This window comes from Coffea eugenioides, chromosome 9 (assembly GCF_003713205.1).
Source record: "Coffea eugenioides isolate CCC68of chromosome 9, Ceug_1.0, whole genome shotgun sequence".
Taxonomy (NCBI): domain Eukaryota; kingdom Viridiplantae; phylum Streptophyta; class Magnoliopsida; order Gentianales; family Rubiaceae; genus Coffea; species Coffea eugenioides.
In genome coordinates this window covers 17,696,564-17,723,094 of record NC_040043.1, presented here as the reverse complement: position 1 = coordinate 17,723,094, position 26,531 = coordinate 17,696,564, and the positions used below count along the sequence as shown (strand labels likewise).

The following is a 26,531-nucleotide window of genomic DNA, read 5'->3' as shown; positions in this document are numbered from 1 at the left end:
GGGAGTCAAAGAAGTGGCATTACGTGGTGTAGATGAGCAATTGGACCTCGTCAAATCTCAGTTGCTTGGTTGGTTTTATACTCGTTGCGGTGTCAAAGATAAAATTTGTAGCTTGGCCATTGATGGGAGTTGTGACGTCAACCTTGCAAGCGCTATCATGGTTGAGAAATTAAATCTTCCAACCATTGATCATCTTCAACCGTACAAGTTGACGAGCACTCATGGTGATGTTTGGGTTACTAAGCACACACTTGTACCTATTCACATCGGCAAATATGTGGATGAGGTGTTGTGTGATGTAGTCCCAATTCAAGTGACACATGTGTTGTTGGGCAAAGCATAGATGTTGAGGCGAGAAATTAAATATGACGGACATACTAATAAGTATTCCTTCTTATTTAATAGTCGTCGTCTTGCACTTGTATCACTTACTTATGACCAACTTTGTATTGATTTAGCATGCATGAAAAGTGAGCTTGAGCGTTATAGAATGGAGAAAAAGCTAGATGAGGGAATTGTGCCTGAAGAGGTAAAACCCGAGGGAGTTGAAAGTAATGAGATGAAAGGGTCAGCTGTTGAACAAGAAAAAGAGATGGAAAAATCTAATGAGATGGGTGGTAAAAAGGAAAGTGGGCTGATCTTGAGCAACCCGGTGAAGGCCTATTATTTTCCTAACGAACTTACCTTCGCTTTGTTTAGTGTTTCTACTTTTATACAGATCAAGCAAAGGCAAGTTGAGTTGATCTTGGTGTGTTCCATTCCAAAATCAATTGTAGACTTGGCAAGCCTCCATGGAGTTGGGACTCCAAGAGTAAAACCCCGTTGGTATCCATTCATGGAACAATGTCAACTCAAATCAGTCCACACCAAAGGGGAGTTGATTCGAGCTCGTCTTGAAGGGAACACTCCACATTTTGGGGATCGTTGTGTACCAAGGGTTCGTTTAAAGAACAAGTACCTCAATGACCATTATGATTTTCGTCTTGCTCTTAGTCCACATGAAGCTCCAACATCACCAAATCCGCCTTGGTGCCTTGCAAGTGTGTTCGAGCCGGAGTTCGATTTCATGGGATACACTTCATACCACTTTGAGGACCCTTACCTCATGACCACAAACGATCAAGTTGAGCATACATTGAACATGGTTTGTGAGATTCAAGGTTCGACAAGGGTTATGTTCCAACTTAGCCCATGGGCTTTGCATTGGATGCCATCTGTAGCCATCATAACAAGATTGAGTCGAAGGCATGTAACTCGTCTTGTCACCATTCGTGCTTCAATTTGTGGGCAAATTGCTTTCAAGAGGGGGGAATGATACGAACAAGAGGAGCCACTGGAGCCATGATACCAACCCTTGTTCGTGTCATTCATTTCCATCCAGATTTGAGGACAAATCCTGCTCAAGTGGAGGGGACTGATGTGTGCACGGACCTTAGCCCAAGTAATAACCCAGTCCGAGTTCCATTGGGCCCAGTCACACGTGCACGAGCCAAGCTCTTCAAAGAATCCCTCCAAGCCCTTGTTCGAATTGTCCAAAACCAACATGGAGTCCATAGAGATATTGAAGGCTTGAAGGATTTTAATCGAGTTATCTACACCATGACCCAAGCCCATGAAGAGTCAAGTGGGCCTCCAAATGAGTTGGCCGAATAGGGCCTTAGGCCTTAGTAGTTATTTAGCAATTGATTAGTGTTTAAGTAAGAGCATGGGCCGGCCCATCTTGTCCCAAGACCATGGGCCGACTTTTCCCTTTCCTAGTCCCTTTAGGGTTTCAGTCACTTTAGCCTATAAATAGGCTTGCTTTGTAAGGTTTTAGAGTAGACGTTTTATCAATAAAGTTTTGCATATTTTCGATTCTTCTTGAGAGAGAGATTCGACCCCTTTACTTGCTTTGGCAAGGGTTTTGAGCAGTCTTGCGTCCTGTCCTAGATTGTTCTACCGACCTATTCCCCTGGAGTATTCACCTTCATCGGAGTGTCATCTACCGTCTTGAATCAAATCGTGTCGTCCGTTTGGTTCTAGATCCCGCAATTCCAAGCGTTGGACGTCCTCGCTAGATCCTTGGGCAAACGTGCTACGTGTCTCGAAACGTGTTGATCGAGGAACGTATCAACACCCTTGCACTATCAAATCACATGTATATCACGTATTCACGTTTATCAAAGATAAATGGTAAATATCGAGTTCAATCAGATATTTGGAAGCACTCACCAAAATAGTGCCTCTAGTGCTCGTGTCTGGGTGGTACTCTGGGTTTGGAGTCCAAATCTGTGATAAAACTTAACTTGACAACTTTGAAAATCAACTAAGATTCGAAACTTAAGCGTTTCGTTCATTAAGAATCAAGAAATTGAAATTCACTTCAGAAATAGTCGTGAAATAGTGGCTCGCTTTTCAAACTGAAAAATGTGATAACATGTTTGCTTGGAGATGACTTTTGAGTCAAAAGTGCAAGTAAAACGGTTTCATAGTGATTCATATCGTTTTCCTAAGAGTACAAGTTCGGCCAAGTCCTAACGTATAACCCTCGATAAACAAAGTAGCAAAGGTCCTCGATAGTTCAAGTGATAATCACTTTTAACCTTTACTCAAGTTGCAAGTATAGTTTTCTAGTCCTCAAGCGTAAATTTGGGCAGTATGCCCTTTGTGTTTACCAAATTTTCCAGCCATTTATGGCTTCATTATTTTTCCTCAACCAATCCCAAAGTCATACATATCATAGATTCAAGTAAATAGCCATTCCATAGGCTCATAACAACATAAGAACAAAAATCAAAGTGATAACAAGTGCGGAAATGTAACCTAGCAAAAGACAGATTTGACGTGTGGTTGCGGAAAGAACACATCCGAGTCTACGCTTGTCGGATTCAGGTACAACTTATACCGTTTCGAAGCTAAGACACAGGGCTACAATTTTCATGAAGATCACTTAGTCCAGTTTCCAATGCAACCTAGTCAAATTCCCAATTTACAGAACCAAAATCCAACTAGTCGGCTAATTAACCGTACTAACTTTAAATGACTATATCTCAGGTTACCAAGGTCCGATTAAGATGTTCTTGGAGCCGTTTAAAAGCTAAGACAGAATAATAAAACTTTCATGTTTTGGTAAATAGCTAAATCAGTACGGACCATAGTGAAAAAAATACGATTAACTGGATGAATTGTCCAAAACGGATCACTGGAATGCATCCTAGGCAGCGAGAGTATTTTGGCCTTTTCACAGTCTACATAGCTCCGATTGGGCTGAAATTTTGTAAGCACCTATAAAATACCATTATATAAAACTTTCATGTTTTAAGACAAGCCTAAATCGGCCTCTAAATATGAGTACTAAAACCGGGCAAAATGTAAAATGAAATTTCAGAAATCTGGAATTTTTGGGATTTCATGACCATCTATTTATTTTCTTGCTTCCAACACTACCAAAGCCCCTTATATAATCTTATATACAACATATACCAACTATACAACAAGTTTAGGCAGAAATTTATTAAACCCTAACTTGCATATATCATCCAAAATCATCACAACAACTTGCATATCTTGTAATCAAGCCAAAACTTGAACTAGATAACATCTTAAACCAAAATTTAAAAGAACAAGAACCATGATCAGATCTTATACCTCAAAGACAAAGCTTGGAAGAGTGATACTCCACCTCCTTTGGAAATTTTTAGTTCCCCTAGCTTCCTAACTCACAACTAACACTTTAATCGGTTTAGAAGTTTAATTTCTCACTTGGATGGCTAAAATCAAGAAGAAGGAAGTTGTTTCTTGCTCTCTCTTTCTCTCCTCTCTTGTTCGGCCAAGCAGCAGAAATAATGAAGGAAAAGGAGCAAAAATTGGGGATAAGAAGGAAGGCCATCTCTTGGTCAAGAAACCCTTAGGTGGCGACACTTGGCGCCACCACCTCCTCTCATTTTTCTCTTTCTTTTCCTTGCTATTTCTAACCCTAAATTTTGGTCAAGCTAGCTGGCAAATGAGAAAATATTTTGCTCAAGTATTAATGAGCTTGTATGGTAAGAAAGTGGTGGTCAAGTAGTGCGTTCAATCGGTAGTGCGCGGTACCCGTCGGTTCGCGCCGTTTTTCTTAAAAACACACGTACTAGGGTTTTTACTTCCTATTCACTAACCTTATATCATTGCTCCTAATCACATATTATTTCTCACTTAAAAGTCATTTTATCACCAAATTTGATCTTTACTCCGTACCGAAAATTCATCCGGCGAAAAATCGTGAAAACCCTAATTTTGCCCCAATCTTGAAACCAAAAGTGAAACCCTACTTTCTAGGTTTATTTGCACTTATTGTGGAATGATTGGGTAGTAGGGTTTTAATAAATAATAATTTCCAAATAAAAGGCATTTTTGAGGAAAATATAAGAAATTTGCGAGTCCTCACAATATCCATTCAATTGAAATCGATGAATAAGGATAATTCACATTAGGGCAAGTGCGATAAAGTACACTCTTGCCCTATCAATCCACTTATATATCATGTAATCACATTGGTCAAGTATTACACACAAGTGTCAAGTTCAATCAGGCATTTGGAAGTACTCACAAAAAATGTAGTGCTTTTAGTGATCACATCCAGGTAGTATTCTGATGTGTGCACGGATGGCGAGATGGATAGCGGCTTTAACTCAAGACTCTCATAGAGACCTCGAAGGCTTGAAGGATTTTAATCGGGTTATCTACACCATGACCCAAGCTCATGAAGAGTCAAGTGGGCCTCCAAATGAGTTGGCCGAATAGGGCCTTAGGCCTTAGTAGTTATTTAGCAATTGATTAGTGTTTAAGTAAGAGCATGGGCCGGCCCATCTTGTCCCAAGACCATGGGCCGACTTTTCCCTTTCCTAGTCCCTTTAGGGTTTCAGTCACTTTAGCCTATAAATAGGCTTGCTTTGTAAGGTTTTAGGTAGACGTTTTATCAATAAAGTTTTGCATATTTTCGATTCTTCTTGAGAGAGAGATTCGACCCCTTTACTTGCTTTGGCAAGGGTTTTGAGCAGTCTTGCGTCCTGTCCTAGATTGTTCTACCGACCTATTCCCCTGGAGTATTCACCTTCATCGGAGTGTCGTCTACCGTCTTGAATCAAATCGTGTCGTCCGTTTGGTTCTAGATCCCGCAATTCCAAGCGTTGGACGTCCTCGCTAGATCCTTGGGCAAACGTGCTACGTGTCTCGAAACGTGTTGATCGAGGAACGTATCAGTTGGCTTCAGAGCTGTGGTTGAGGTATCTTCCGTTATATCCGTAGCTTTGTTTTAGTTTTCCTTTCTTAGATTCCGCTGCCTTTGTCATAAAATTCTGGTCGTAGTTGTTGTCTTGTTGCGCCATTGTTAGTCAAAAAAAAAAAATTTCTGTTCGTGTGCTTCCTTGTGTTCCAAAATCTGTCCGCAATTCCTTTTTGTGTCTTGTTGCGTCAATTTGTGCCGTAGCATCCCATAGTTGCACCTCCACAATTTGTCTTGTTCTTGGGTCGTTGTTGCCATCACCGAATCTGGCCAAGTCTGGTGTCGTTTGTTGCACCAAATTTCTGTTCAAGTGGTGCGTGTCATAGCAGCCCCAAACTGTCCGTGGCAGCTAGGGTTCCTTTCCCTCCTTGTCGCATCTTGTGTTGTAGCAATCTGTCTAGATTCCCCCTTCGTTAATTGCTGATTCATATGTGTCCAGATAGTGGGTCCATTCTGGTTGTTTGTTGTGTTGTTGGGGCCGTGTAAACAACCCAGCAAAAGTCACAAAAAAAAAAAAGAGAAAAGGAGAGAAAGTCGCATACCTGGTTGTGGCCCTTGAAGTCATTGCTGGAATTTAGTTGTTGGGGCTGCCGAGCCTGTTTACTCTTGTTCTTGAACTTTTGTGTTGTTTTTCTTGCAAAACTTGAATACCAAAACATCCTTGGGTGAGTTCTTGAGCTTCTTGAGCAAGAAACTTGAAAATCTTGGCCTACCAAAGACTGGTTTGGAATTCTTGAAACTAGAATTGTGCTGAATTTTTTTCTTGGGACTGGAATTGAGTCGTGCAAAATCTGATTGAGCCAGAAAAAAAAAGAGAGAGAGGAAGACAGAATAGAAACAAAAGGAACGAAAAAAAAAGAAAGAGGAAAAAAAAAAGGGAAGGAAAGCAAGGATATTGGCTCTAGTCTCCTACTTGGAAAACCCAAGTCCCACCGTGACCCAACTACTCCTAATTCTGGTAGGATTAATAGGAACCAAGAAACTTATTCGGCCATCCCAAACCATTCCCCCAAAAGCTCTTAACAGACCCCACAGCCCACTTAATATACCACCCAAGCTTCCCTCCAACCGACCTCCACTGCCATATAATCACCAATTCAGTCTTCCATTCGGCCAAACACCAACTCATTTCCCAAGCCTTGACCGACCTTCACCACCCACAATTCAATAACCCATTCAGTCTTTCAGATTCTGTTTCACATTCGGCCGCACCCACCGCCCATAAATCACCAATTCAGTTTGCCAACCCAGCCAACCACCACACCAACTCATTCCCCAAACCTTCCGTCCACCGACCTCCACCGCCCACATATAACCAAGTCAATCAACAATTCAGTTTCCCAAATTCTGACTCACATTCGGCCAGCACACCAAAATCATTTCCCAAATGTCTTGACCGACCACCACCGCCCATATATTCACCAATTCAGTGTCCCAATTCTGTCTCATATTCGGCCACCTCTACACAATCTTGTGTCCAAGGTCGGTTGCAACTACGAGTGCTAACCGACATAAGCCAGCCCACTCAATACACAATCCAGCCTCCTACACCCACAAGCCGACCGCCACACCTTGACAAGCCAAACCTGCCGCATTCTCGAATTAGTGAAACAGCCCTTTGTGATCGGATTGGGCTAAGTTTAAGGGCTGACTCATTCACCAAAACAACACCAACAATACCCCAAAACCCTGACCAAAAGGGCATGAAAACAGCAACCCAACAAATTCCAGAAATTGGTGCGGGTAGAGTTCTTCCTCGGAATTCCAAAATTTCAGCTTTTGAGTTTTGTGTCTTATCTAGTGTCGATCATCTTGGGCTGCTCACCTACATTATTTAGGTCATAAAACAGTATCTCAAGTGTGTCCAAAGTATCTTTGCTCGTTGGTTACTCTTGTGCGAAACTTGGTGAACAATTCTTGGACCTTGTGCGGCATTGCTCAAGTTACTCAATCCGGCAACGTAAGTGTAATGGTAAGACCATTAGAGTGTCATCAGCCTGAGTGATACACGAGATTCGAGTGTACAAACGTGAGCTTGTGTGTGGGAGGAAAATTCCTTTTCTTTGCTAACCATTTTTGCAGGTCACATAATCATGCCTAGGGGAGTTGCCTCTTACTCATACAACCAAGAATTCTTGGAGAATGAGCCTCTCAAGAGGAGGGGCTCCAAGCAGACTACTCTCAAGTACTCTAGTACCATGCCATCCAGTTCACAACGTGGGTATCATTCACTCCGGGAGGAGATGCAACGCCACCGTGCTTTGTGTGTATATGAAAGGTATAAACAAGATTGTGATGAGTATGAGAAGGAGCACCGCAGTTTGTGTAGAGCATCTAAATCAAGGTCACCTTCAAGCAAACGAGGTTCATCTAAGAAGTGTCGTGACAATCAAGACGAGGAGTTTGAGAATTCACGAATTGAGTCAAAGCTTCGTGAATCAAAGGATAAATTCCGAAGTCGGACTAAAGCATTGATTGATGACATGATGGAAAGACTTAGCCAAGTGCTGGATTCACACTTGGAGCAACTTAACCATGTGCCAATCGGTGGTAACAAAGGAAAAATTCAGTCTAGTCCCTCGTTGATTGAAGAGCCACGTACGAATGAGTTGCTGCCGAGCCGTGAACAAGAGCTCCCCAATGAAAAACAAAACTCAAGTGCAATGAAGGATCAATGGTCCGAGAAGAAGGGAGTGGGGATAAGCAAGAACAATTTGGCCTTAGTGAAGAGTCAAGAAAAAGAGTTGACCATGTCTGCAAACATTGAACGTGTGAACACTTTGTTTGCTAACCGGATAACATGTGTTTTGTTTAGTATATCCTCGTTTGTGCAGGTTAAACAAAGTCAAGTAGAGTTGGTCATGGCATGTTCCATCCCGAAGTCACTTGGACACTTTGTGAGTTTCCATGGAGTTTGTCTTTTAGGAACTAAATCTCTTTGGTATCAATTCATGGAACAATGTCCAATCAAATCTGTCCGCGCCATTGGAGGATTCATTCAAGCTCATCTTAAAAGGGAAATTCCAGATTCTACTTCTTGTCCTTTACCTATGGTTCATTCATCACCTTTGCCTTATTTTGAGCATGTGACTAGCACTAACTCTTGTTGCTCTTACGTAGATCTTGATGAGGAAGGACTAGCACTGGACTCTCAAGTTGAATCAATTGGTGGAAGAAATATTGAAGTGTCAAAGGGAGTTCTCACATTTAAATCTTGCTCTAAACCTTCTTACTATTTAGTTAATAATGTTCCATTATTTCTTCATCCAATTTCTGAATTGTTTCAAGTTGAAGGTTATTTTGTGTTTGTAGGTTGTAAAGTTGGCCAAAATTCCCCAACTATGACTAAGGAGTTGCAACCTAATTTCGTACTTGTTCCAGATGCATGTGGCGCGAATGCATGTGATTCGTATGGAGTGCGTGTAACTTCATTACTACCGCTTATGTTGGGTGATGCACACAAGTGTGTCAATCACAATCCGAATGCTACCCCTACCTCCCTGGGTCATGTTTATATGGGTGTACAACACGGGTGGTTCAGTGTCCTACCTCCAGCTTGGAAAGTTGAGTCGATTCAGCAATGCCTAGGATCGAACTGTACCATCTTGCACAACCAGATTCGGGGCTTTTTTAGTCCCAACGAACATCGTTATCAAGTGCACATGAATGCCCATACTCGAAGACAAATTGGAGAGCTTTGTGTTGCAACCTGGAACGTTCACAAGCCTTACACACGTTCCTTCTTACCTTGGCGAATGTCCTTGTTCGAGAGGCCCTTGAAGCTGACTAAGAGACATGTGCACCGAATTATATTAATCATAACATGTACAAGTGTTATTCAATCCAAGAGGGCCAATATGTGGAGATTTGAGGCGTCATACTGGCAACTCTTGTTAGTATCATTCATCTCCATCCAGATTTGAGGACAAATCCTTCTTAAGAGGAGGGGACTGATGTGTGCACGGATGGCGAGATGGATAGCGGCTTTAACTCAAGACTCTCACAGAGACCTCGAAGGCTTGAAGGATTTTAATCGGGTTATCTACACCATGACCCAAGCCCATGAAAAGTCAAGTGGGCCTCCAAATGAGTTGGCCGAATAGGGCCTTAGGCCTTAGTAGTTATTTAGCAATTGATTAGTGTTTAAGTAAGAGCATGGGCCGACCCATCTTGTCCCAAGACCATGGGCCGACTTTTCCCTTTCCTAGTCCCTTTAGGGTTTCAGTCATTTTAGCCTATAAATAGGCTTGCTTTGTAAGGTTTTAGGTAGACGTTTTATCAATAAAGTTTTGCATATTTTCGATTCTTCTTGAGAGAGAGATTCGACCCCTTTACTTGCTTTGGCAAGGGTTTTGAGCAGTCTTGCGTCCTGTCCTAGATTGTTCTACCGACCTATTCCCCTGGAGTATTCACCTTCATCGGAGTGTCGTCTACCGTCTTGAATCAAATCGTGTCGTCCGTTTGGTTCTAGATCCCGCAATTCCAAGCGTTGGACGTCCTCGCTAGATCCTTGGGCAAACGTGCTACGTGTCTCGAAACGTGTTGATCGAGGAACGTATTAGTATTCCTGGTTTGGAGTCCAAATCTGCGATAAAACATTGTTTAAGAACTTTGAAAATCGACTAAGGTTCGAAACTTAAACGTTTCGTTCAACAAGAATCAAGTAATTGAAATTCATTTGGAGAATATTCGTAAAACTCTTGCTCGCTATTCAAACTGTGAAATTTTGTAGCAATTATACTTTGAAATACCATTTGAGTCGAAGAAACAAAGAAAACGTATTTTTATTAGTCGTAAATTTCATTTTTCCAAGGGTACAAGTTTCGGCCGAATCCTAACTTATAAGCCTCTATTAAAGAAGATTTGAATACCTTAGATGATTCAAATTAGTTTCATCCTCAAACCCTTACTCGAGTCGCGAGTACATCTACCTAGCCCTCGGGTGCAAATTTGGGCAGCACGTCCTTTGTATTTACCTATTTTCTAGCCATTTATAGCTTCATTATTTTCCTCAATTCAGCCCCAAAATCACACACAAATAATCTCATCACAATAGCCATTCAAGAGGCTCAATGTCATTCACTCACAAAACAATGCTAGCAAAAGACCGGAAATAATGTTTAAGGCATAGAACAAAATAACATGTTTGACGTCTCTTAGTGTATCGGTCACAACCGAAACTACGCTTATCGGATTGGTGTACACTTTATACCGTTTCGGAACTAAGATGAAGGCTACAACTTTCGTGAATATAACTCAGCCCGGGTCACAGTTTATCTAGGTCGAATTTACAGATTACAGAACCAGAATTTCACTGTCAGGCTGGTTAACAGCACTGGGTTCAAATGACAATAACTCAGGCTACAAAAGTCCGATTGAGGCGTTTTTGGATGCGTTGGAAAGCTAAGACATAGGACTACAACTTTCATGTTTTGGTAAAATACTAATTTAATACGGATCAAGGTGAAAAAATGAAGCCAGAATGATGAAATATCAAAACTGTCCGCAAAACTCTACTTATGGCAGTCAAGGGTATTTTTGTCATTTCACATGCTAAGTACTAGGATTGAGCTGAAATTTTACAAGCAACTATAAAACATTATTTCCTACAACTTTCATGTTTTAACCTAAGCCCAATTCGGCTTCCATCATGACCGAATGAAACTGGTCAGAACAGGGCATCCCAAGTATTTAAAGCTGGAATTTAATGCTTTCAAGGTATAACCTCTTATTCATGTGTAGAACCACTACTCCAACTCCTTATCTAAGCTTATTCACATCATATTCTATCTAAACAATAAGAAATACAGTTGAACAATTCAAAACCCTAACTCACAAATCCACCGTAATCATCAAAACTACTTGAATAGCAATCATTAACCACGAATATAAGTTGCTACACAACTTAAGCAAGATTAAGGGGACAAAATAAGATGGACAGCCATAATACCTCACTAATATGCTTGCAAAAGAAATCCACCACCTCTCCTTGTAAAACTTTTAGCACCCCAAGCTTCCCAAGTGCTCAAAGAAATGATTAATCGGTTTAGATTCTTGATTTTTCACTCAAATAAGCTAAACCCCCAAGATGAAATGAAGTTCTCTTCTCTTGTTTTTTTCCTTCAAGGTTCGGCCACCATGGAAGCAAAATGAAGAAAAAATGAAGTCCAAGAAAGATAAGAAGCTAGGACTTGAATTTGGTCAAAGATGGTTAGATGTTCTCCAAGTGTCACTCCATGATCTTTCCTCAATTTTTTTTCTTTTCCTTGGTTTTATTACTCAAAAGTTTTGACCAGAAAGATCTGATTAAGGGCTGATATTTTGGCTCTAATAACAATGAGATTAAGTTAATGAAGTGGTGGTCAAGTGGTGTGTTCAATCGGTAGTGAACGGTAGCCGTCGGTTCAAGCCGATTTTCCTTAAATCGCGTGTACTAGAGTTTTATCTTATGATTCACTAACTTATTATTCTCACTTCTAATCACACTCTTAATATCATCTGAAACTCACTCTTAATCACTAAATTTAATACACACTTCGTACCGAATAATTACACTTCCAAAAGACGTAAAAACCCTAATTTACGCTAACGAGAAAACGAAAGGAAAAACCCTTAATTCTATGTTTGTTTGCACTTATTGTGGGGTGAATTAGTAGTAAGGCTATTATAAGATAATAAATTTCAAATAAAAGGGAATTTTAAGAAAAATATAAGGGATTTTACAAGTCCTCACACTCTCTCCCCCTTAAGAGAATTTCGACCTCAAAATTCATACTTTTTGCTGTAAACAGGTCTGGATACTTTTCTTGCATGTCCTTCTCTAGCTCCCAGGTTGCTTCCTCCATCTCATGATGTTTCCATAGAACCTTCACTAGTGGAATCTGCTTGTTTCTCAAGTCCTTCACCTTCCTATCCAGTATTCGAATGAGTCGTTCCTCATAGGCTAAAAACCCATCCAGTTCAATATCTTCTGGTGGCAAAATGTGAGTCGGATCTGGATGATATTTCTTAAGCAAAGAAACATGAAAAACGTCATGGATCCGAGACAAACTAGCTGGTAACTCAAGTCGATAAGCCACCTTTCCTATTCGCTGAAGTATACCGAAAGGTCCTATGTACCTCGGTTGCAACTTTTTCCCCTTTCCTCCTTTAATCTTTCCTTTCAATGGAGTAACCCTAAGAAATACTTTATCTCCTATCTCACACTCCAAATCCTTCCTCCGATGATCGGCATAGCTCTTTTGTTGGCTTTGGGCCGTTTGAAGCCTCTGGCGAATCACCTTTACTCTTTCGTAGGCTTCCTCATCCCATGGTATTGTAGCCGGATCTATAATCTTCCTCTCTCCTACCTCATCCCAATGGATTGGTGATCGACACCTTCGTCCATACAAGGCTTCATATGGGGCCATTTGAATAGAAGAGTGGTAACTATTGTTATACGCAAACTCAACCAGGGTTAAATATTGGCTCCAACTTCCTCCAAAATCTACTATACAGGCTCTCAGCATATCCTCAAGAGTTTGAATGGTCCCCTTAGATTGTTCATCAGTTTGAGGATGATACGTTGTACTATAGTTCAACTTAGTTCCTAGAGCCTCTTGCAATTTCTGCCAGAATCGAGACACAAACCTGGGGTCTCTATCGGATACGATACTCACTGGTATCCCATGTAGTCTCACCACTTCATCCATATAGAGTTTGGCAAGTTTCTCCAAAGAATATTTCATATTAACTGGTAGGAAATGGGCAGTCTTAGTTAATCGGTCGACTATCACCCAAATCGCATCATGCCCTTTTTGAGTTCGTGGTAACCCTGATACGAAATCTATCGTTATATGCTCTATTTCCATTCAGAGATCTCTAAAGGCTGTAACAAACCCGACGGTTTTTTATGCTCAACTTTCACTTGTTGATATGTAAGACACTTGTGTACAAATTGGGCAATCTCCGCCTTCATATTATCCCACCAATATAGACTCTTGAGATCCTAGTACATTTTACCACTACCTAGATGCACCGTATACTTAGAACGGTGAGATTCCTCCAAAATCTCCTTCCTCAGCTCTTCATTCTTAGGTACCACGACGCGATTTCAAAACCTTAAAATCCCATCAGACTCTAGGTTGAAATTAGGCAATTCTCCCTTCTTTACTCTTTCCACCCACTTTTGTACCGTTGGTTCTGTCATTTGGCCCTTTTTAATCCGTTCCAACAGTGTCGACTTCACCTCAATATTTTCAAAAATAACTTTCTGTGGCTCCAGACGAGGGTTCCATTGTGACAGCCCCACCTCTCCCTAGGGCAAACCCTAGGGTATCAGCGGACTGCCTGCCCAGCTCTCGCCAGGACTCAGTCGTTCAAAGTACTAATATCATCAATGAAACGAATGTAACATTTGACAATGCAGGGGATTGAAACCCTAACTCAAACATAATCACTAATCCAACAATTCAGCTTAGTACATGTATCATCGCATGCCAACTTACCACGCTTCACTCAAAATTACATAATATAAATCATCCTTAAGAATTTAAGCTTACAAGTCTGCTTAAACGAAAGTTACAACCTCAAAATGCAAGAACGGCAAAATAAAGCTAAGAAAGCCCTCGATCAAATCCCTTCCCGATCTGTTAAGGAAAACAAAGGGAATGGGGTGAGCTAAAGCCCAGTGAGGTTCCAGGTAAAACAAGTAAACACATAGCCACATAAAATCACAAAATAGCCAACTAAACACCGTACAGTAAAATCACAGTTTAATCACAGTTCAATTCAAGGATACGGGTGGCTTTCAAAAGCCAAAGGTCCACTTGAGATTGATCATAATTGCCTCCTGTTGACACTCCGTCAACACTTGTAACAGTATATAGGTCCGTAAAACACCACTTTCACCAGTCTCCGTCCACCAAACAACCCCCCACCGGGCCCACACTCCATAAACAGTAGTTTGGTAATACTCGAGTATACCAGGAATCCGAGTTTCCAATGCTCAAGGATTCCAATGAAACAGTATCAAGCCGAGGATTTTATCACTGGTGGTGCTGGACAACACAACAAGCAAGCACAACGGCTATGCTTCACCAGGAACCTCCAAGCAAGATTCAATTTCCAGTGAACAGTAAACAGTCTTCAAGGTTTATCGGCCTTCTCGACCAAGCCCTTGCTGGCTCGATACAACCGACTCACCTATGAGGTTGGGTACCCAAACAGTAACAGTAGTTGGTGGAATGTCATCCACGCAACTTAAGCACAGTCATGTATAGCAATATCTCATTTCATGTTAATTCATTCAGTAAGTAGAGCCTCAGTGAAAAGAAAAAATAAGGAAGGTCGAGTGCGATAAAGTACACACTCGCCTCAATTTTAATTAAAACAGTGTTTGGCTCAAACAATAACAATTCAATACTTTCAAGTACACGAATATTTCACATAACAAGTAGCAGGTAGTGGAACACTCACCTGTCAAGCAAAAGTAATAATCGACGTCAAACGTCTCAGTTACGATCACCGTCGTTGCCCAAACCTAGGTCAACGAGTGAAAACATTAATAATTGGATTCGTTCCCTACTAAAGTATAGGTTCATTAAGAGGCCAAGTGAGTAGCTTAAGCTACTTAATCCGGCATGCAAATAGGGTCTAAACCACGGTGAAAGTTCATGGAAAACAAGTCTAGTATGTACATGAAAGTTTGGCAAAAGAAAAGTTTCACTAAAGCTCAAAGGCTTCATTACGGGTTAAACTGTCTCGCCCGGCCAGCCTCGGGAAAACGGTCATTGCTCATTGTGGAAAAGTCAGAATTAGGTTCCGTCAGTTTCATTGGAAACTAGGTTCATAAGGATAAATTTGTCAAGAAGAAACCATTTCCAAAATCCCAACATAAGTGGCTCAAAATTAAGAAACCAAATGAAATTTCTGGACTGTCTCGGATGAACAGTACCGCCCGGACAGCCAACTTTCCAGACTCGCCACGGATCGCTCGGGATGAACCAGAAAATGAGTTTTCTACCGTTTTAAAGCTCTAAGAGTCTACTTTCAATTGCCACAAATGGCACTCAATTCCGATCAGTGAGTAACACGTTATGACCTTAACAAGATTGCTGGACAGAAAATTTCTGGACCTAGTCCAGTTTTCCTCCTTTGTTTATAACTCAAAATTTATTCAACCAAATTGGCTAATTTTTTGTAAACAACCTCCAAACACATAACCCAACATATAACACTCACATTTGTAGCCAAAATGTGCATGAAAATATCAAGGAAAAACCGGGCAGCAAGCTTAAAAAGTTTCGGTCAGCACACTTTAAAAATTTCTAACTTCTACTCTTCTTGTTATTTTCATTCCTTGCACATAACAAGTATTAGATTCAACTAAATAGGGGTTTAAAACATATCCATAATTCATAAACACACATGAATAAGGGTTAGACATTTCATCAAACACTTGGTATGCATATTAGTAAACCTAACCATTACTTGATTAACTCAAGAAACTAACCCCAAATTCAACCATAACAAGTTGTTTTTCACCATTTCAACCTCAAGTAGATGATATAAAATCATAAACCCAAATTTTAAAGATTACATACCTTACTTACAAGTTGCTTTGGTCACCAAACAAACCACCACAATAGAAGCTTTAGGCTTGAAACAACCTCAAAGATTGAAGGAAATTTTCTCACAAACTCTAGATCTTTCTTCTTTGGATTTTTGTTCTTGGTTTTTTTTTTCTAAGGTTCAAGGTAAGTATATGGAGCTCTCTCTCTTCCCCCTTTTTGTGCTAAGAAATTCGGCCAACAAGGGTTAAAAAGGAACCAAGTTTAGTCTTTAAATTGTTTTCTAATTCCTTAGTCAAACAAACCCATGGCTAGGGTTTTGCCACATGGCTCCATTAGTAACCTAGACTTTCTTAATCTTTGACTAATGGTTCTCTTAACTTTCCAAATGTACCAATAATTGTTTAACAACTCCAATCTCACACAAAAATCTCTACTACTTAAGAAAAGAACACTTGGTCAATTTCAAGTGGTGCATTAATTTAAACAAACTCAAGAAAATATTTTTCTTCAATTACAATGAAATGGAATGTTATACATGGAAATTACTATAACATATAGAAAATATATTGTAAGGGCATAGAATAAGTAATTTAAATCCTAGGGTAAGGCACTTTGTACAATGTAAGTGGTGGAAAAGAAACTAACTCAACAAAATTGTTTTAGCTAAAAGTAAGGATATGAAATGTAATGCATGGAAATTGTTTTAATACATGTAGAATGCTATGCAAGGGTATATTATAAGTGGTGAAATAGTTACAACTAACTCAAGAAAAACGTTTTAATTTCTTAGTGTATACGATAACACATAGGGGATACAATGCTAGGGCTTATAATCCGTGGTTTCATTCTTAGAGTAAGGCATGTAGTTTAGAAAAATTGACTTTTAAAGTGAGGGTTCTCACATCCATTCACATACATCCTCTAACAAGCTCCACTCTCCTACCATTGAACTTGCTAGTTGAGCCTTTCGATTTAGAGCATTTGCTACCACTTGGCTTTTCTTGGATGGTAATTAATCGTACGATCATAGTCTTCTAAGAACTCCACCCATCGACGTTGTCTTAGATTTATCTCCTTTTGGGAAAATAAGTACTTAAGGCTCTTATGGTCTGTATATACCTCAAATGTCACCCCGTATAAATAATGCCGCCATTTCTTCAAAGCAAACACAACCGCTGCAAGCTCTAAGTCATGGGTTGGATAGTTTTGCTCATGAGACTTTAACTTCCGAGATGCATAGGCAATCACATTCCTATTTTGCATCAAAACACACCCTAACCCTTCTCTCGAAGCATCGGTATAAACCGTGTAACTATCCTTCTGATACGAACGTCGCCAACCTTGTGACGAAACCCGTAAAAGATTAGTTTCAGGATCGACAAGAGGACACCAAGTTTGGAGCGGATGACCTCAACCCGTTAATCACGTGGTTAACGAACCTTGGTATAATGGTAGAAGACGCCACAACCTAGTACGATTCTAGATTGATAAGTCACGAACACCTAGAGAAATTCTAAGGTATTCAAGAAGCCTTGGAGAAACCAAGAAAACTCTCAAAATCTGATTTATTGATTGAATCCCTAAAACCATTGGAAGTGTGGGCTATTTATAGCCTTACATAGAGATGAACAACTAAATGTGGAACTAGTCTAGAGTTGTGGTCTTGACTAAGACTAACAATTGTAGGCTTGACTATTTCCATAAGACTAAGAATTGTGGGCTTGACCAAACCTTATGAGGTCATCCCTTAGGTAAACAACCTTATGAGGTCATCGCTTAGGTAAATAACCTTATGAGGTCATCGCTTAGGTAATTAAAGCAAGACTATGGACCATTAAGCCCTTATTACAATGACTTAACTAAAACAGCAAATGTGACTAGAGAAGGGTCACACATGGTTCTCTTTGACGTGCACTACATGGATGACTTTCATTCCTTCATGCTCAAGACTCTCAATGACCTTGGGGACAATTTCTTGGCCTTGTATCTCATGAACAAGTCCTTGGAGTTCCTCCCTCATCTTGTTAGCTCGTGCTCGAGTTACGGGTCCTAGGGGAACTCGAATAGTTCGCAATGGTGTCTCTTGGTTCGTATCATCCCCCTCCTCTTCAAAAGGATTTGTCCTCAAATCAGCTTCATCGTCTGCAAGAAAAGGAGATAGATCAGAGACATTGAATGTAGCGCTCACATTGTACTCACCGGGTAGGTCCAGTTTGTAAGCATTGTCATTGATGCGCTTGATGACTTGGAACGGCCCATCTCCTCGGGGAAGTAATTTATTGCGCCTTTGGACTGGGAACCTTTCCTTGCGTAGATGTAACCACACCCAGTCACCAGGTTCAAACACAACGCGTTGGCGTCCCTTGTTAACCCGTTGAGCAACTTGGTCCATCCTTCGCTCAATGTTTAGGCGTACCTGTTCATGTAATTTCTTGACAAAATCTGCTCGTTTAGCACCATCCATGTTAATGTGCTCAGAAGAAGGTAAAGGTGATAAGTCTAGAGGTGTTAAAGGGTTAAAACCATAGCATATTTCAAATGGTGAAAAATGAGTAGAACTATGCACCGTGCGATTGTATGCAAACTCAACATGGGGTAAACATTCTGATACGTTCCTCGATCAACACGTTTCGAGACACGTAGCACGTTTGCCCAAGGATCTAGCGAGGATGTCCAACGCTTGGAATTGCGAGATCTAGAACCAAACGGACGACACGATTTGATTCAAGACGGTAGACGACACTCCGATGAAGGTGAATACTCCAGGGGAATAGGTCGGTAGAACAATCTAGGACAGGACGCAAGACTGCTCAAAACCCTTGCCAAAGCAAGTAAAGGGGTCGAATCTCTCTCTCAAGAAGAATCGAAAATATGCAAAACTTTATTGATAAAACGTCTACCTAAAACCTTACAAAGCAAGCCTATTTATAGGCTAAAGTGACTGAAACCCTAAAGGGACTAGGAAAGGGAAAAGTCGGCCCATGGTCTTGGGACAAGATGGGCCGGCCCATGCTCTTACTTAAACACTAATCAATTGCTAAATAACTACTAAGGCCTAAGGCCCTATTCGGCCAACTCATTTGGAGGCCCACTTGACTCTTCATGGGCTTGGGTCATGGTGTAGATAACTCAATTAAAATCCTTCAAGCCTTCAATATCTCTATGGACTCCATGTTGGTTTTGGACAATTCGAACAAGGGCTTGGAGGGATTCTTTGAAGAGCTTGGCTCGTGCACGTGTGACTGGGCCCAATGGAACTCGGACTGGGTCATTACTTGGGCTAAGGTCCGTGCACACATCAGTCCCCTCCACTTGAGCAGGATTTGTCCTCAAATCTGGATGGAAATGAATGACATGAACAAGGGTTGGTATCATGGCTCCAGTGGCTCCTCTTGTTTGTATCATTCCCCCCTTCTTGAAAGCAATTTGCCCACAAATTGAAGCACGAATGGTGACAAGACGAGTTACATGCCTTCGACTCAATCTTGTTATGATGGCTACAGATGGCATCCAATGCAAAGCCCATGGGCTAAGTTGGAACATAACCCTTGTCGAACCTTGAATCTCACAAACCATCTTCAATGTATGCTCAACTTGATCATTTGTGGTCATGAGGTAAGGGTCCTCAAAGTGGTATGAAGTGTATCCCATGAAATCGAACTCCGGCTCAAACACACTTGCAAGGCACCAAGGCGGATTTGGTGATGTTGGAGCTTCATGTGGACTAAGAGCAAGACGAAAATCATAATGGTCATTGAGGTACTTGTTCTTTAAACGAACCCTTGGTACACAACGATCCCCAAAATGTGGAGTGTTCCCTTCAAGACGAGCTCGAATCAACTCCCCTTTGGTGTGGACTGATTTGAGTTGATATTGTTCCATGAATGGATACCAACGGGGTTTAACTCTTGGAGTGCCAATTTCATGGAGGCTTGCAAAGTCTACAATTGATTTTGGAATGGAACACACCAAGATCAACTCAACTTGCCTTTGCTTGATCTGTATAAAAGTAGAAACACTAAACAAGGCGAAGGTAAGTTCGTTAGGAAAATAATAGGCCTTCACCGGGTTGCTCAAGATCAGCCCACTTTCTCTCCTTTCTTCCTTTTTACCACCCATCTCATTAGATTTTTCCATCTCTTTTTCTAGTTCAACAGCTGACCCTTTCATCTCATTATTTTCAACTCCCTCGGGTTTTACCTCTTCAGGCACAATTCCCTCATCTAGCTTTTTCTCCATTCTATAACGCTCAATCTCACTTTTCATGCATGCTAGATCAATACAAAGTTGGTCATAAGTAAGTGATACAAGTGCAAGACGACGACTATTAAATAAGAAGGAATACTTATTAGTATGTCCGTCATATTTAATTTCTCGCCTCGACATCCATGCTTTGCCCAACAACACATGTGTCACTTGAATTGGGACTACATCACACAACACCTCATCCACATATTTGCCGATTTGAATAGGTACAAGTGTGTACTTAGTAACCCAAACATTACCATGAGTGCTCGTCAACTTGTATGGTTGAAGATGATCAATGGTTGGAAGATTTAATTTCTCAACCATGATAGCACTTGCAAGGTTGACTTCACAACTCCCATCAATGGCCAAGCTACAGATTTTATCTTTGACACCACAACGAGTATAAAACCAACCAAGCAACTGAGATTTGACGATGTCCAATTGCTCATCTACACCACGTAATGCCACTTCTTTGACTCCCTTAGGATCAGGAAGCCAATGTGGTGAGCTAACTTTTATGCGTCTTGTACTCGCCATGAATGTATGAGGGAACCTGCAAAAGTTAGTAACCAAACCGAAGATATTGTTTTTCACGCTCCCTTACGTGTTTTCTCTCGACACTCGTGTATCACTCACAATTACTCACTCTAATTGATGTGTGCACGGACCTTAGCTCAAGTAATGACCCAAGCCCATGAAGAGTCAAGTTATCTACACCATGATCCAAGCCATGAAGAGTCAAGTGGGCCTTCAAGTGAGTTGGCCGAATAGGGCCTTAGGCCTTAGTGTTAGGAGTCTTAAGTTTAGATTAGTCCTTTTGTTAGCCATGGATTCGGCCCACCTTTGTCTAAGGATGGCCGAACCACTAGGCCCTTTTTATTGAGTCCATGGGTCGGCCCACCTTGTCCAAAGAGTGGCCGACCATCTAGCCTTGCGATATTAGGGTTTCATTAGTTTTGCCTATATAAAGGCTTGCTTTGTAAGCATAAAGGTAGACGTTTTATCAATAAAGTTTTGCATATTTTCGATTCTTCTTGAGAGAGAGATTCGACCCCTTTACTTGCTTTGGCAAGGGTTTTGAGCAGTCTTGCGTCCTGTCCTAGATTGTTCTACCGACCTATTCCCCTGGAGTATTCACCTTCATTGGAGTGTCGTCTACCGTCTTGAATCAAATCGTGTCGTCCGTTTGGTTCTAGATCCCGCAATTCCAAGCGTTGGACATCCTCGCTAGATCCTTGGGCAAACGTGCTACGTGTCTCGACCGTGGATCGAGGAGCGTATCACTAATGGACTTACCAAATACCTTTACCTGTTGGGTTAGGTAGTTGAGAAAGGCCGCTCAAGTCCAATAAATGTCACCAACTTCTTCCTCAAGAGTAATCACGGAGATGTAGGAGAAAGTGTAGGGAAGTGTTCCTAAAAACTAGGAGAAAATATAGGAGAAAGTGTAGGAGAGTGTTCCTAAAATCTAGGAAGAGAATATAGGAGAGTTTCCTAAAGTGGATGAGAGAATATAGGAGAGTTTCCTAAAGTGGATGAGAGAATATAGGAAAGGTCCTAAAAATGGATGAGAGAATTTTAGGTGAGTTTCCTAAAAATGGATGAGAGAATTTAGGAAAGTTTCCAAAAAAATGGATGAGAGAGTTTAGGAAAATTTCCTAAAAATGGATGAGAGAATTTAGGAAAGTTTCCAAAAAAATGGATGAGAGAATTTAGGAAAGTTTCCTAAAAATAGATGAGAGACTTTAAGAAAGTTTCCAAAAAAAAATGGATGAGAGAGTTTAGGAAAGTTTCCTAAAAAATGGATGAGAGAATTTAGGAAAGTTTCCAAAAAAAAATGGATGAGAGAGTTTGGGAAAGTTTCCTAAAAAGGTAGGAGAGAGAGTGTCCAAGTGAGTACAAAGAAACCCTAGCCGCAAGGATAACCCTAGCAAGATAAGGAAACCCTAGCAGCCGTCACGTTATTGTTCTTGCTGCCCAAGCGACAACCAACTAACGAGACAGATTTGGGAGCAACGTTGAAACACCAACAACCAGAATTTTTGATGCAACAAACGACTCAAACGCAAGAAACAAGTTGTGGATAGAAATTATCAACAAACTAGACACAACACAAAGGAGATAACACACCAACAGAAATTACGGGTTTCGTCACAAGGTTGGCGACGTTCGTATCAGTTGGTATCTTAGGTACAGGTAAAGGACTATAAAGGCCATAGGGTTGAAGTTTAGACTTAGCTTTGTGGCAAGTAATGCATTTAGCCACCATTCGCTCCACATCTCGTTTCATCCTTGGCCAATGGAAGTGCTCTTGAAGGATAGCTAAGGTTTTAGCTACGCCAAAGTGTCCCATCAAGCCACCTCTGTGTGCTTCCCTAACAAGTAAAGAGCGAATAGAGCAGTTAGGTATACATAGTCGATTGAGGTAGAAAAGAAATCCATCAAGGATGTAGAATTTACCTTGAGTTGCTGAACCACAAGAGTCATAAATACCTGAGAAATATGGGTCATTGGTGTATAACTCTTTGACTAATTCAAATCCTAACAACCTTGCATCAAGTTGAGTGAGCAAAGAGTACCGACGTGATAATGCATCAGCAACAACATTAGTTTTCCCCACTTTGTACTTAATCACATAAGGGAAGGTTTCAATAAATGCAATCCACTTAACATGACGCTTATTCAACTTGTGTTGTGACTTAATGTGCTTAAGCGACTCATGGTCAGTGTGTATGACAAATTCCCTTGGTCTCAAGTAATGTTGCCAAGTTTCTAAAGCACGGATTAAGGAGTACAACTCCTTATCATAAGTGGAATAGTTCAAAGCTGCCCCATTGAGTTTTTCACTAAAGTATGCAATTGGTTTGCCCTCTTGCATTAGGACAGCTCCAATACCCACCCCAGATGCATCACACTCTATTTCAAACATCTTGTCAAAGCATGGTAATGCAAGTAGTGGTGCATGTGTGAGTTGATGTTTAAGCATTTGGAAAGCACGTACTTGAGCATCTCTCCACACAAATGGCTCATTTTTCTTAATTACAGCAGTTAGAGGTGCAGCAATGGTACTAAAATCTTTAACAAATCGTCTATAAAAACTAGCAAGACCATGGAAGCTACGTACCTCACCCACCGTGCTTGGAGTAGGCCATTCTCGAATTGCTTTAACCTTCTCCTCGTCCACTTTGATTCCCTGTTTACTCACAACAAAGCCTAGGAAGACAAGTTGATCAGTACAAAAGGAGCACTTCTTAAGGTTAGCATAGAGCTTTTCCCTTCGAAGTGCATCAAGAACAAGCTTCACATGTTCAACATGCTCATCTAAGCTCCTACTATAAATCAGGATATCGTCAAAATATACAACTACAAATTTTCCAAGGAATGGACGAAGTACGTGGTTCATCAACCTCATGAACGTACTAGGTGCATTAGTTAGTCCAAATGGCATAACTAACCACTCGTACAAGCCATGTTTGGTTTTAAAGGCCGTTTTCCATTCATCCCCCTCTTTCATCCTAATTTGATGATAACCGCTTTTTAGATCAATTTTAGTGAAAATCACAGCACCATATAGCTCATCTAACATATCATCAAGTCTAGGAATAGGGTGACGATATTTTACCGTTATTGCATTAACGGCCCTACAGTCAGTGCACATTCGCCAACTTCCATCCTTTTTAGGCACCAAGATGACGGGAACCGCACATGGGCTCAAGCTTTCTCGTGCCCATCCCTTTGTTAGAAGCTCTTCGATTTGGCGTTGGAGCTCCTTTGTCTCATCTGGACCCATTTTGTAGGCTGGTCTGTTAGGAAGTGGGGCACCTGGAACCAAGTCAATTTGATGCTCAATTCCCCTTATTGGTGGTAGTCCATTTGGAATCTCATCGGGGAAGACATCCTCATATTCCTGCAAAAGAGAGACAATACTAGATGGTAGAGTGTTAGTAAGATCACTTGTGACAACCAACACCTCTTTGCACAAAAGTACAAAGATGGGTGTATTAACACTCAAAGCTTTTCTTACTATATTGGCTTTTATCAATAGATTTTGCCTTTTTTCTCTCTTTTCAATTTTGGCCGGCTCACCATATGTCTTTTTCCTCTCAATTTTCTCGGCCTTATCATTTTCTGTTGAGCTCTCGGCTTTTTCTATTTTTTTCTTCTCATTCTCAAGCTCATTCTCCTTGATCAGGCTTTTTTGATCTTCATGAACTTGGATAGGAGTGAGTGGCACAAGCACAATCCTCTTCTCGCCTTGCTTGAAGGAGTATTTATTGGTAATGCCATCGAATGTAACTCCCTTGTCGAATTGCCATGGCCTCCCCAATAGTATGTGACATGCTTGCATAGGGACCACGTCGCATAACACCACGTCCTCATACTTTCCAATTCGGAAAGGTACTTGGACTTGCTTGGTCACACGAACATCCCCACTATCGTTCAACCATTGCAAACGATAAGGTGTTGGATGTCGTAGAGTGGGTAGTGTTAGTTTCTCCACCATCAAGGCACTAGCGACGTTAGCACAACTACCTCCATCTATGATCAAACTACATACCTTGCCTTTGATATAGCAACGGGTGTAGAAAATGTTCTCTCTTTGTTCATGGTCGGCGGCTTTCACTTGGGTTGCTAAGGCTCGTCTGACAACGAGTCCAACTCGTTCATTGACGGGCAATGCTTCCTCTTCTTCCTCAAGGGATGGCAACTCCTCCTTCTCATCTTCATCATCGGTGAGAAACTCACCATTGGGTAAGATGATCATAGCGCGTTGGTTCGGGCATTGGCTAGCAATATGCCCTCGGCCTTGGCATTTGAAGCATCTAGTATCTCGATTTCGCCCCATGCTCGACTCAATGGCAGTCTTTGGTGTTGCCTTAGACTCCCACTTAGTCATATCCGGCCTCGGTCTTGAAGGGATGGAATTACTCGGCCCTTTATCCTCTTTCTTTGGTGGTGTAGTTCGGAGATAAGAGGGTGAAAAGTTGGAGTAACTCCGAGTCGAACCCCTCCTCTTAATCCTCCTTTCAATCTTGATGGCCTTTTCCACCAGATCCCCAAGTTCCACATAGTGGTGTAACTCCACTTGATCAGCGATTTTGGGCCTTAATCCGTTCAAGAAGCGTGCCATTGTTGCTTCTCGATCCTCCATGATGTCTGCCCGTAGCATGAGTATTTCCATTTCCTTGTGATAGTCCTCGACACTTCGTGCTCCTTGGTTGAGGGTTTGAAGCTTTTGATACAAGTCACGGTAGTAGTGACTTGGCACGAAACGCTTCCTCATTAGTCGTCTTAGCTCCGTCCAAGTTTGTATGGTAGGTTCACGACTCCTCCTTCGACTAGTGGAGAGTTGATCCCACCACACAACGGCGTAGTCGGTGAATTCGACCACGGCCAACTTGACCTTTTGCTCCTCCGAGTAAGTAGTGCAATCGAAGACAAGTTCAATCCGCTTCTCCCACTCTAAGTAGGCATCGGGGTCTGATCGTCCTTGGAAGGGTGGAATTTTCATCTTTATGCCCGGAATGTGGTCATTTGAAGGCCTAGCGTCACGCTTAGACCTACTTTGCTTATGCTCATAGTTGTTGTCTGAGTTAGAGTCGCTAGACTCATGTGCATAAGCCTTTCCACGGTTGCCTTTGGAGCTTCCATGAGACAACTCTAAGCTGTCAATGCGTTGGTGCATCAGTTCAAGTTTTTGGTCCATCATGCGTCCCAATTCGCCTTTGATTGCTTCTGTGAAAAGTTTAAGATCAAAAGCTTGGGAGCTTGCTCCCCCCTCGTTAGCCATGGTGAAGTATAGGGTAAAAAATAACAATGGAAAGAAGTAAAGTTTATCTCGCACACTTCCTCACGTGTTTACTCTCGCTCTCGTGTTTGAACACTCTAATGAACTCACCAAGGTATTTTCAAGGCTCCTCGGTCAACTCCTCGAAGAAGTTAGAACTCATTCTAGTGTGGATCGACTTACCAACCAGGGTCACAAGATTGTAGCACTTTGAACGAAAAAAGAACAAAAGATGAAGGGACTGACCACGACTCAATGAATGACTCAAAGTTGAATTTTAAGGATCCTAGACAAAACTCTACCCAAAACTGGAATTTTGAGCTGCTGGTTGCTGCATTTCTGGGCAGTGTTTTGGTAGATAAATGGACACTTAGAGGATTCAGAATGACACTTAAAACTGACCTAATGATGCATAAAAATTTCCAGAATTAATGATTGGACAGAAATTCCCCAATGGTTGCAAAGATGGAATCCGAATGGAAGATGAATTTGTGTTGCGGTAGGACTGTTTTGGAAACCCAAGGCTGACTTTTCTTCCTTAATCCTTTGGAAACAAGGATTAGTCTTCCTATTTGCTGGTTCCCACAAATTCTAAGGTCAAGTTCAAGATTGGAACTGATTTGGTTGTTTTTGGGAACAAGGGTGGAAAATTTAACTTGAACAGGTTGGAAAATTTGACTTGAATAGATTGGGAAATTTG

General features: G+C 41.2%; 1 protein-coding gene and 1 long non-coding RNA gene across 2 annotated transcripts; both read right to left on the bottom strand.

Annotated features, from left to right (window-relative positions):
* Window positions 1-13,833: 13,833 nt before the first annotated feature.
* On the bottom strand, window positions 13,834-15,928 carry LOC113782782. Its single transcript, XR_003469861.1, has 3 exons — window positions 15,826-15,928; window positions 14,699-14,762; window positions 13,834-13,869 (listed from the first exon to the last, which is right to left on the bottom strand). It is a non-coding gene; the product is annotated as an uncharacterized LOC113782782 (long non-coding RNA).
* Window positions 15,929-17,908: 1,980 nt separating this feature from the next.
* Window positions 17,909-25,834, bottom strand: LOC113782336 (the record flags this gene model as incomplete). The annotated part of the gene is made up of 7 exons (XM_027328227.1): window positions 24,652-25,834; window positions 24,143-24,555; window positions 23,168-23,695; window positions 22,623-23,077; window positions 22,392-22,418; window positions 17,995-18,359; window positions 17,909-17,937 (listed from the first exon to the last, which is right to left on the bottom strand). Coding segments are annotated over exons 1-7 (3,000 nt in total), but the record flags the coding sequence as incomplete, so codon positions are not given.
* Between the last annotated feature and the right edge of the window lie 697 nt (window positions 25,835-26,531).